Genomic DNA, 12,317 nt, shown 5'->3' on the forward strand with positions numbered 1-12,317 from the left:
CCTATAAACCTTCTAAAGACAGCTACGTAAGTTTAGAATATACAAATAGTTAACCATCCTAATAATTGAAAGAATAGTCAAGAGCTAGCATGACCCTAATATAGGGTGAAAGGGATGTGTACATAGCACTATCACATTTCAAACAGCACTTAGATTCCATGGTGTTCACTTGTGGGATTCTGGGGGTTTTATTACAAACCTTAATAAAGCAGCTGTAAAAGGCTAGTACAGGTTTTTTGCATGATCCTCCCTGTTTCTTCATCACAAAAATGAATATCTGGTATTAAGATATAAATGTACAAACAAACTTAACAGAAAATAAGGCTCTTTGAAGAAATTTTTCAAATTAGGGAGAAAAAGAGCTTTCTATCATGCCTGAGTCTGAGCTACCTTGTCATTCTTACAGCTGATTTAAGTCTTTAGTAACTGCTTCATCTACCAAAGCAACCAACCACCTATACCAAGTACCCCACGGAAAACAGTGCTCAGGCACTCAGTGACACAGTTATGCTAGTTTATTGAAAACAGCCGTTTGATTTACAATATGTAAAGAGATTATATATTAAAATCCAACTCACATGTCACTTTCTGAAGGACAAGGTGGTTTCACCAATTTGGGTCGTCCTCTTGGTTTTGGAACCTTAGCTTCTGTAGCTAATGTTCACAGAAAGATCAGGTTAGTCTACAGCTTCTACCTGTTTCTTATTTAAAATAGACTATTCTCATAGCAACATCAACTGATAAAACAACAGCAGAGGGCTAGATATTGAATGGGATTGATATGCTGACCTGTGGCCTTTTCAGAGATTAGGTTAATAAATGAAATGGGTGTGGTGGTCTCATCCTGCAGTACAGGAGATGATTTTCCTCATTATAGGCTATCAGCAGGGCTAACTACTATAGAACCATCAGGATGTTGTAAACAACAGATAAGGTGGGTTCGTAAAGTAATACGGGAGGCTTACACAACATGTACTTGTTATGCATGGCTATTGCCAGAGCCGTCAGTCATACATTTAATGCGAATATCAATTCACAATGTGTGTGACTATAATTATACAGCTATAGATGTGTCTTGTGCAATTGTGGAGACTTTGGCACTCACATATGTTTAAGTTACAGAGGATGAATTTTTATAATAGCAAAGTAGTGCAAAATGTCTGTATTATGGAATTTTCAAAACTTCACTTGGGATACTATTTCATACTGTACCGATCACTGTCAGGAAACTCCATTATCCACCCAGAGCTATACAGCGCACAGTTTTCTTAATTTCACCATATATTTATAATATGCTAAATAATTTCTCTACCTCCTTGGCACTTCTATCCTAAGTAGTGTAAGATGAAAATATTGTGCACAGTACCACTTTAGATTAAATCTGCAGGAGATGCTAGCCTGCTACCCCCACTGAGCATGTTGCTAGGAAATGTACAGAATTGCTAAATACATGCACATGACACACTAATGCCAGGGTATGCTGTGTTGCATATTGCCTAGAGATATGTTCCCCAAAGAAGGCCAGAAGGGTGTATTTAATTCCATCTGGCTTTTATATTCACTCCTTTTATTGCTTACATTCTGTGTATAAATGTAACAGATAATATCTCCTCTTATATGGGCGTTTTAAACATTTTACAATCCATTTTAAGTTGCTAAAATTGTATGTTTTGCTAGGAGAGATTGTGCGGATGACTTAAAAAAATTAATTCAAAGTCAAATATAACTTCCTAGCTTCCATGCCAAAAAAAAACTCTAAGATCAGTTAAGCTCTGGCTGCATTTAAAAAAAAAAACTGAAACAAAACTTATTTACATCTGCTGGCGTTATGAAAACATGAGTATCAGAAGCAACTTATCTGTTGTCTACACTACAGGCTAATATGATTTACATAATTGCTCAAAAAACTATTTTCTCATGCAGTAGTATTAAATTGTGAATTTTAAAGAGCTTTTACTTACAAGTATATTTACACAGTACTTATGACCTTTCACAAATTAAAAACTACAGTACATTACATCTTGCTATTTTCAAAAACAGAGCAGAATTGTTAGCAATATTTTTCATATTACATACATTTCATATATAGTTCTGTTCTCCCTTTCACTTGTTTACCAAGTTTTCACAATATTCACTGCTTTTAATCTTCCTCAAAAAAAATCCCTCCAGTCCCTCAATTGTTTTCTTACTCTTCTCTGAGCTCCCTACAGGTTTTCTTGTGTTCAGGTGTCCAGAAATGAATGCTTTATTCCAGGAACATTCTTATCAAAGCTGCACAAAGAAATTACCACCTATATAATGAAAAGATAAAGCTTGTCTGTGAAGGAGACAGAGCTTTCTCAAGGGCTTGCCCAACACCACAGAATGAACTCCCATAGGAACAAAGGACCATCACAAATTTCAACAACTTCTGATCTTAGTACAAGGCACATCTGCTTGACTTTGCTTTCCCTAACATATAGGGATCTCTGTGTGTGCGCACATTATAAAAAAAATTCAAAATAAAAACCAAACACTTCATTTCATCTACTTCTCTTTTGGGAGAGAAAATGAGAGACCACATTCATGACAGATAATTAGTCACGCTGCTTAATTCACTACTCAAAGATGCTCAGACACTATGATTATGAGTGTGCTATAACAACCTATACAGAACAGAATTACACATGCAGTGCCCTACTACGTCAGATGCTTTTGCACATCACTCTTCCTTATCTCCTAACCTTTATTTTTGATTCCCCATCTTTGGTTTGTTTCAGTTTTGTCTCTGAAAACCTTTACTATAAATATAAATGTATCTTTACTGATGGCAACTGAGAAGTCCTAAGTATTCATTCATACTGTTTTTTGTATTTTTTTTTCAGTTTGGTAATTTATAACATTTAAGATATAATGCAAGTGTTCCTTTTTCCAAGCATAATAAAGCCTGGTGAACTTTAATGAAAGGTGAAATATATCTAGCAGCCACAAATATACATGCTTTGATTAATAGCTCAGTGGTTTGAGCATTGGCCTGCTAAACCCAGGGTTGTGAGTTCAATCCTTGAGGAGGCCATTTAGGGATCTGGGGCAAAAATTGGGGATTGGTCCTGCACTGAGCAGGGGGTTGGACTAGATGACCTCCTGAGGTCCCTTCCAACCCTGATATTCTGTGAATAGGCATATTAAAGAATCTGCAGTAATAATATTAGAAACATTTGCTTGCTGTCCTGTATAATAATACCTCTCTCTTATATAGCATTTTTCATAAGTAGCTATTAAAGCACTTCACAATCTTTAGTATATTTATCCTCAGAGTGGCGCATGATATGAAACAATTGTACTATTCCACTGATGGCAAATCATTCCAGGTAGATATTTAATTTGTTACATGTCTTCTTCTGGAGTCATAGACACACTAGATCCTGCTCCAAGTGGCACCTCAGTATACCTTATGCTAGTATTCTCACAACTGAACACAGATCCCCAATCTTTTATTTTTAACTAGCTCATAAGTATGCTTTTGCAACAGGTTTTTAAAGTATCAGGTTTATAATCTTCGTGATAACATATAAATCTTTGTAGCGCTATGCCACATGGCAATAACTAGCTCTTACCACATACTCTATAGACAAGCAGGGTTCTGCAATAGTTATGACATCAACAGCATGGTGAGGGTGATATTTGTATCACAATATAATAAAAATATTAATTCAGAAGACATGTCAGAAAGTCTAATAGTTGAAACTCTTACATCCTGACCATGTCACAGTTTGATATTTGGGACATTCAGCACACAACCCTACAACTAAGCTGTTTTATACTTTGAGGTCACCTTTAGCATTAGGCTAGGTCTACATTACCACTTATGTTGTTCAGTGGCGTGAATATTTCAACCTCTTCCCCCTGCCCCAAGTGACATAAATTACGCTGGCATAAGCGGTAGTGTGCACAGTGCTATGTCGAATGGAGAGCTTCTCCCGCCAACACAGCTCATCACTCTGCTCTTTGGGGGTGGATTACTTATGTCAACGGGAGAGCACTCTCCTTTGAGCATAGAGTGGATACATGAGAGATCTTACAGCTGTACCAGTGCAGCTACACCGCTGTATGCTCTAGTGTAGACATAGCCTTAGAGAGCAAATGCGTTGTAATACTTGGTGTCTACAGAAGTAAATTCTTTCATTCTCCATTAAAAAAAATTAAATGAGAAAAAAAATTAAGTCAGACTCATGGTGAAGTTACCTGCTGGTCTTCCTCTTTTAGGGCTTACTTTAGGAGCCACAACTACTGCAGTTGTTGCTGCTGCCACTGTTGTAGCTGTTGCCACTGCTACTGCTGCCTCCTCAGATTCTGCTTGTTTTTCAGACTGTTTTAAAGGATACAATTCATATAATTAAAAATGATAATCTCCCTTCACCCCTGTTCTTCCAACTACGTCTCAGGGCTTGTTTATACTTATGGCTAACTTGACACTGCTGCGATCGATGCAGGGGTGTACATTTAGCAGGTCTGGTGAAGACAAGTCAAGTCAATAGCTGAACACTCTCCGGTCGAGGGCTCTACTCCCCCTCCCCAAGAAGCAGAAGGTAAGCTGACACAGCACAGTGTAAACACCGCTGTAAATCGACCTAAGTTACGTAAATGAAGTCAACGTAACTTACATAACTGAAGTAGCTAACCTACATCAACTTACAGCTTCCGTGTAGACCAGCCCTCGTTTCTGTGCAGACATAATATATACAGGCCACTCAAAGAAGCTACAAATGCAGAAACTGTTAATGTTATTTCAACTATGACACACATGCACAAACTGGGTATCATCTGAAAACACTTATAATAAGTTTTAACAATTGAGGCTACACTTAAAATAGTTACCAGACCACGCAACAACCATTTTCAGATTTAAACAAAAGCTACACATGTATGCACACACACAGAACATTAGCCACTGTATCACACATGCTCAGATAATTTCAGAGCAATTGAACTGTTCTGGAAAAAGAAACTAGACTCAATCTGTAAAAATTAAGTCTTTGAAAGATTATTTACAATATACATTCTTTTACTGTTAAAGACTGCTTTTGGAACTCAGAAGAAACAATTATGGGTAGGTATCTGAACTTTACCTCTTATTCTTCTCTGAAGTGGGTACCCAGTGCTCTGTGATCCATTACAACTCTGTAATTAATTCTCCCTTATCTTCCCTCCACAGACACTTCCTTTTAAAAAAATAACTTCTCTCTAGTTGCACAATATAGTAACAATGGGTGAAGCTTCTCAGAGAACCAAATGCCTCCCTAGTTCCCCAACTAACAGCCCAAATTGAGAAGATAATCTATAAATTTGGATTAATAAACATCAATGTATCCTGCCTTGATATGGTGAATCTATCTACTTATTAATTATATAAAACAAATGAAAATAAAGATTTATGGCAAAAGATCCTAATATAAGGGAAACCCAGGATTTCTCCATCTCTCTCTGCACAAATGCCCCATAAAGGTGAAAAAGACAAAGGGAATACCCCCTCCAGCTGGAACTTAATGCAAGTTAGGATGCCCTGGATGGAGTCTCGGGGAGCACAAGGAGTCCATTTCAGAGGAAGAAAGTTACAGATAGGTAGGTAGATTTTACTTTTCTCCTTTGTGGAAACCTGGTGCTCTATAATCCATTTACAGCTAGGATGTAATCAGTTGTAAAACAAATCTCCACAAACAGGAAGGAAACTTAAAATAGCAAGAAAACAGAACCAAGAGGAAGAACAACCTCAAATAAGAGTTGTTTGTTCGTTCTGAAGGCCACATGCCTGACTAAGTGAGCCCTCACAGAAGGAAGGAAATCTCTGATGAACAATTTATAGAGCTGACAAATTCCTCAATGTATCCATCTGGAAATAGTGGATAGGGACGCATTGTATCCCTTCTTAGGTCAACCACCTAATCTTAAAATTGTACCTGATTTTCTTCAAAGATTAGTTTTGTGTAAAAAGATGGTCAGTCATGACTACATCTAAGTTTGCAACCTATCTCCTTGCGTGGAAGGGCTTAAAATACAAGGAAGACAAACACCACAACACAACACCAGAATAGCAGGTCACCTAATGAAACTAATAGGCAGCAGGTTTAAAAAAACATAAGGAAGTACTTCTTCACACAATGCACAACGTGTGGAACTTGTTGCAGGGGATGTTGTGAAAGCCAGAAGTATAACTGGGTTTTAAAAAGAATTTGATACATTCATGGAGGATAGGTCCATTAATTGCTATTAGCCAAGATGGTTAGGGATGCTACCTTATGCTCTGGGTGTCCATAAACAACTGACCTCCAGAAGCTAGCACTGGATGATAGGGGATAGGTAACTCAATAATTGCCTTGTTCTGTTCATTCCTCACTATCAGAAGACATTGGGCTAGATGGACTATTGGTCTGACTCAATTTAGCCATTCTTATGTTTAAATAAATTGGTTCAAATTTAAACCATAATTTTGGGAGACAGAAAATTTTGGAGAAGGCCTAAGAATCACATCTGGAAAAAGTTGCATGTAAGGATTCCAGATGAATAAGGCCTTCAAATTTATTAACGCTCCTCACTGATGTAACTACTAATAGAAAGACATTTTAACAGGAAATATGGGGAAGACTCCACCATATATTTAAAAAAACAAGTTCAGCGATTATTTGAAACATCAAATAATGCAAATAGACGCCAGATGTTATCTCTGAAGAGATGCAGGTTTAAAGGATTAGGAAGTGTGAGGCTAGAAGTGGAAGGAATATACCACAAAGCTGCTAAACAGTGAGACTTGGACTTTCAGGAAGGTAGGACTCATATCCAATCAAGAGCCCTGTCTAGAAGAAACTCCAGGTTATATAGCTCTGGTTGTCAGAAACAATTGGATTTTTGTTCTTTCAAATGCATCAAGAGTACCAAGTTCTCAGAATGGATTTATGGACAGTTTCAAAATATGAGTAATAAGTCTATTCATGCTGTAGAAAGCAAAATATCCCAGGTTCCAGGCCAAGTGCCTCAGGTGCTGTAGGTCTGGGAATTTGAGGGGCTCCTGGACTAGAAGTTCCCCCGAGACCAAGAGGTTCAAGAATGCTCAAAAGACAGCTGCAGGAATCAGAGACACTCTCCGTGTTAGACCACTTCATTTCTGTTAACTACTTTTGGACTCAATGATTTAGTTTTTATTCTTATGAGTCCAATCACCATGTGTTTAATTATTGGATACAAAGGCTGATTTTCTGCTTAAACATAAAGCATCTAATGATTAAAACCACTTATGTTGCAAGCTCCTTACATAAGGGACTACACTTAAATGAGGGCTTGGAAAGCACCCAGTAGACACTACTGAAAACATACAGTAAGTAATCTACAAAACTTCCCGCTCCAGTAGCAAGAGAGCTTCCCTTACTTTATTCAGGATTTTTAACTTTACTTTTTTGTTCCGGCCTGAAGTGTCAGTATGCCACAGAGATCCAATTGTTGCTTTTCAAGTAAACAGCAGCTAAATCCAGAGGGAGTCTTAAGAAGAGAAAGTCAGAACCACCTTCTTAAGGGTTTGTAATTCTAGGAAGTTGCTGTGATTAACTTCATGGGACAACCATTTGCCTGACCTAAATGGGGCCTGAGTTTTTTCAGGTGATACAGAAGATAATCTGCTTCCTGATTCTGGAAAGTCCATTACTAAAAAGGAAAATTTGGAGAGAAGTGCATCCCCACCATAGAAAAGTTTCTACTTCTGGTCACAGTCATACAAAGTGAATGGAACCACTAGAGCAGTCCCCATCGGAAAAAGAAATTGTGAAATCTTTCCCTGGGCAACTAGAACCATGAATGTCTAATAGAATACCCAGAGGGAGAACACATCCTGTGGAGGTACTAAGGAGCTCCTCTGAAAATAGATGAGGCAGCTGTGGAACTCGAGCAGTGGGAAGTATCTTTACATATTGACAAGTTATATCTCAGATGGGTATCAACAAGTCACCTGTTGTAGGTGGGTCTTCAGAGTTACCAGAAGAGTTGTGAGAAAACGAGGATCATGAGAGAAGCAAACAGTACTACCAGGAACTGGTAATGCAATGTTGTAAAATGTATGTAGCATTGGCGGTCCAGGCAAACTGGTGCATGGAGATGGGTAGGATAATGAAAATTCTGAGGAAAATTGTTTGAGACATCTCTGTATCAGAAAGGCCTGGACTCCATGAAGAAATGGGCCTTGCACACTGTTAATCAGCCTAGACAGAACCAGCACTGGCACAAACTAGTCTGTTCTCTTTCATACCAAGAAGACTCTTGAATGAAGATCTAAAAAAGAATTTCTCAGGAAAAAGGAGCAATGTTTTCTGGTGAACTAAGATTGGCAATGCTATCCTTCAGTGCTTTTCTTTTCTTTTTTTAAACTGGTTCAGAGGAAGCATGGGTGACAGGATGGAAGATGATAGGGGAACTTGAAAACTTATGAAAAGACCCTCATGCTTTTGTGAGCCCATCTGTCTGATGTGAGGTTTTTTAGGTTGATTTGGAAGGCTTAAACTTTGGAAGAAAGCTCTCTATTCTCAGTCCTCCTTTTTTCTGTCTTCCTCTTTTGGAGGGCTTCTCTGGTCACAATACACAAAGGCATATTACTGAAGACAAACTAACAACCTCAGAAATGACAGAGCATCCTTCAATCTACTGGGCTACATAGCCTCACAAATGTAAAGACACTGCTGCTACAGTTTTTTGCTCCTGACCCAGTTTGCCATCTGCCCCTTTGAAGAGACAGGGGAGTGCCTTTTAAAAACACTGGTAGAGACAAGGAATAATAAGGAGCAGAGGAAAACAGAGCTAGTCATAAGCACTCATGACTGAAGCTCCCTGCTTGTGCAGTAATGTTCTTTCAGGTTTAAGCCCTTATTTAAGTAGTTTTACAGCTGTACCACAAAATCGCGCACTCAAAGACTGTCTATATTGCAGATAAAACGTGTTCTCAACTTGGATTAGCTAACATGAGTCAGATAACTTGGATTAAAATAGCAAAGATGACACAAACTACGTTAAAAGCCAGGTTGTTAACAGCTCAAGTTAAAGCCGGAGTTAAAAGCAGAGTTGCCACGTCTTCACTGCTATTATAACCTGAGTTAAGAATATACTTTTGTTTTGGCACGCATTGGAGAAATACCCTAAGAAGAGACACTCGCACAGACAACCTTAATTATGCGATATAACTTTTGAGGGCCTGACTTAATACAACCTTAAATACACTTTTAAAAAGTCGGGAATGTAATTTCCCAGGTTTGTTTTTTTCAGGAAAAACAACAAATTCCATTTTGTGTAATAGCAACAGAAGTTTTATAACAGACAGTATTATACAAACTAGAAATTATACTCTACCCGTATAAAGAATAAAAAAATAGAGCATTTGCAGAACTAAGTGAAAATATTATTTTCATTACTGTAACCCTTCACTGTCTAACGTTAGATGGTAAGGAAATTGACAGTGTGTTGTGTGAAGCGCCTACCACATTTTTGGCACTGTAAACATTTTTACCTTCCTGTTCTTGGTTACTCCACACATGCAATAGAGCCGAACTTCTAAAAATCAAATTGGACACAGCTTACACCGGGGTGGCCAACCTGTGGCTCCGGAGCTGCATGTGGCTCTTCAGAGGTTAATATGTGGCTCCTTGCACAGGCGCTGACTCCAGAGCTGGAGCTACAGATGCTAACTTTCCAATGTGCCGGGGGGATGCTCACTGCTCACCCCTTGCCCTGCCCCAGGCCATGCCCCCAACTCTACCCCTTCCCCAAGGCCCCTGCCCTTTCCCCTGAGCATGCCATGCCCTCAATCCTCAGCCTCCCGCCTCGCCTCCTGCACATGTGAAACAGCTGACTGCGGCATGCAGAAGGCATGGGGAGGGAGGCGCTGAGGGCCCGGGGGGGTGGGGGGGGGGGGAAGCAGGCAGGGAAGGTACTGATGGGGGGCTGCTGACATATTACTGTGGCTCTTTGGCAACGTACATTGGTAAATTCTGACTCCTTCTCAGGCTTAGGTTGGCCACCCCTGACTTATACTATGCAGAATTAAAGCACAAAACTGCTCAACAACCTGTTTTGAACAGCGAAGTTCAAAATCCTCAATTTACAAAGACTGTAAACATGTCAACAAGCACCTAGCGCAAAGAACAGATACTTTTTTATGGAATAAACTTAACAAATCTTTAAAAGCATGACAGATCAGTTGATTTGTGAAAGAGAGCAGAGAAATGGCACCTACTTACATGAAGCTATTAAGTATTAGCATCAGAACAATCTTTGGTGAAACAGAGATGAAGAAAACAGTAAAATAGGGGAGGAGATTTCAGAGAAATGAGTGGCACTTCATCACGTAAGAACAAAAATTGTGAGGCTCAAGTTTTCAACCAGATTGTTGAACCCTTCCTTTTATTGGTGACTGCTCACTGCTCATTGACTTTATCTGGACTATCTGTACAAATAAGTGCTCACCAATATGAATTCAAATGACAAAAAACTATATTAATGTATTAACACAGAGTTAAAGTTGCTTCGTGGTATGTTGTCCCCTTGTAGAACGTTGAGTTGAGTAAAACTCATACTTCTGAAAACCAGGAAATGCAGTTAAGGTTGCCCATGCAAACTGAACTCTGTCCTCTTTCAGTAATGCCCAATTAACACACATACTGATATTCTGCAGCTGCTGAAACGTACAAGCTCTTCCCCACCTTTTACAATCCATTCACTCTCACTCATAGGATTCCATCTTTCCACTTCACATTATTAAAGGACCAAAAAAAAAAAAAAAAAAAAAAAAAAGGAAGAGGTTGCCCATGCCCTCTTTAAGCAATGCCTAATATGCACATACTCATGTAAGATCAGGATGTTCCAGATCCTAGCATACACTCACACACTTAGCCAACTCCCCAGAAAGAATACCATGTGTACAATTTAAGACCTAATTCACAGACTTTTACAGCTCCCTTAACACTTATAGGATACCATCTCAACCTACACTTTCACTTAACCATCTTTAAAACATTAGAATTCTTCCACATTCCACCTAATTGTTGACAATATCCTTTGTAATAAAAGCCTTATGCCCTGCTACTGACATAACCTACACAGTTCTGCACAGAAATAATGCCTAATGCATCTTGAAGGCACACATGCAGCTCTTCCTTTTCTTCCCACAAGACTAAAAACATCAGTGGCAGGGTGTTCATCAAGGAAAACAGCATCAACACAATCCCTCCAACTAGCCACGCAAGCATAAAGTGGCTGCACAGACACCCTCTCATTTATTTTCTCTTTGTTGGCAAGTGTGCACTGTAATTCTTCCAGGGCAAGCAAATATGTGAACACGTTTTTCAATACTGTTCACAATTTGGGTTCCCCAAAGACTTAGTTGATCAGTTTTTATCAAAGGTAGTGCATGGCACCCACTGAGAGCATTTAGACATTTTGATTGTTAGCTTTACGCAAAAAAAAGGCCCACTAGAAACTTTCTGAAAATGGCTGGCACCTCTGGACTTGTATCTCCACAATTCCTGGCTCAAATGACCCCAAATTTGGGTTGCTAACCCTAATCCAGAAGTCATGACACAACCTTAACCACAGTAGCACTGCCATGCCACTATAATAAAGATGCCACAATGTAGCAAAAGATTAGTCAGTCTCATCTCTCTTGCTTTCTCTGATCTATGTCAATTTCACGGAGATAATCATATTGAAGACATTTCCTAGTTCTAAAACACTTGAATTTGGTACACTGTTTTTGTGTAAAGTTCCAATGAAAGTGGGCTTTTCTGGACTATGGGATTTACTGGCATTTTCATTGTATTCAAAAGGGATTTATTAAGTGAATGAATTGTTGATATATTGCAGCACAGTTCTGAATTTATTCAAAAATCAGATGAAGATTAATTGTATTGGATTGTTACTGAAAAAATGTGAGAATCAAATAGGAAAGTCACCATCACAAAATGATTGATAAGGTAAAGAAAGTAAGTATATTGTTACCTTTCTTTTTCTCCCTCTTCTAGCAACTTTAGGAACAGGTACATCATCAGCTTTCACCACACCCTGAAAAAGTAATACTTAGAATGTTAACAAAACGTAAGAGTTAGTTTAAGTTATTATGATGCTTGAAGGACAATTTTATCATAGCTTTTAATATATATTTTAGCAAAAGACTATGCACACATGAAGGTATCTGTTAGCAAGTATCAATATTGGGCAATTGAAGTTTCTTTCTAAAACTGTAGTAGAGGATTAAGAATCAGTGACACACTTCTTCAAAGAGACAGATAAAAGTATAATAGCTTGTTCTGGAC

At 38.6% G+C, this 12,317-nt stretch overlaps 1 protein-coding gene across 6 annotated transcripts in view; it reads right to left on the reverse strand.

Moving 5' to 3' along the window:
• Window positions 1-12,317, reverse strand: part of PSIP1 (PC4 and SRSF1 interacting protein 1) — a 65,501-nt gene that overhangs the window by 25,864 nt on the left and 27,320 nt on the right. For all 6 annotated transcript variants that reach the window (XM_074953424.1, XM_074953425.1, XM_074953428.1 and 3 more), the window contains 3 exons: window positions 12,004-12,066; window positions 4,225-4,348; window positions 579-654 (listed from right to left, as the gene is read on the reverse strand). In XM_074953424.1, coding sequence (XP_074809525.1) covers window positions 579-654; window positions 4,225-4,348; window positions 12,004-12,066 — 263 coding nt within the window. The remainder of the gene's footprint in view (window positions 1-578; window positions 655-4,224; window positions 4,349-12,003; window positions 12,067-12,317) is intronic.

This window comes from Natator depressus, chromosome 5 (assembly GCF_965152275.1).
Source record: "Natator depressus isolate rNatDep1 chromosome 5, rNatDep2.hap1, whole genome shotgun sequence".
Lineage (NCBI taxonomy): Eukaryota > Metazoa > Chordata > Testudines > Cheloniidae > Natator > Natator depressus.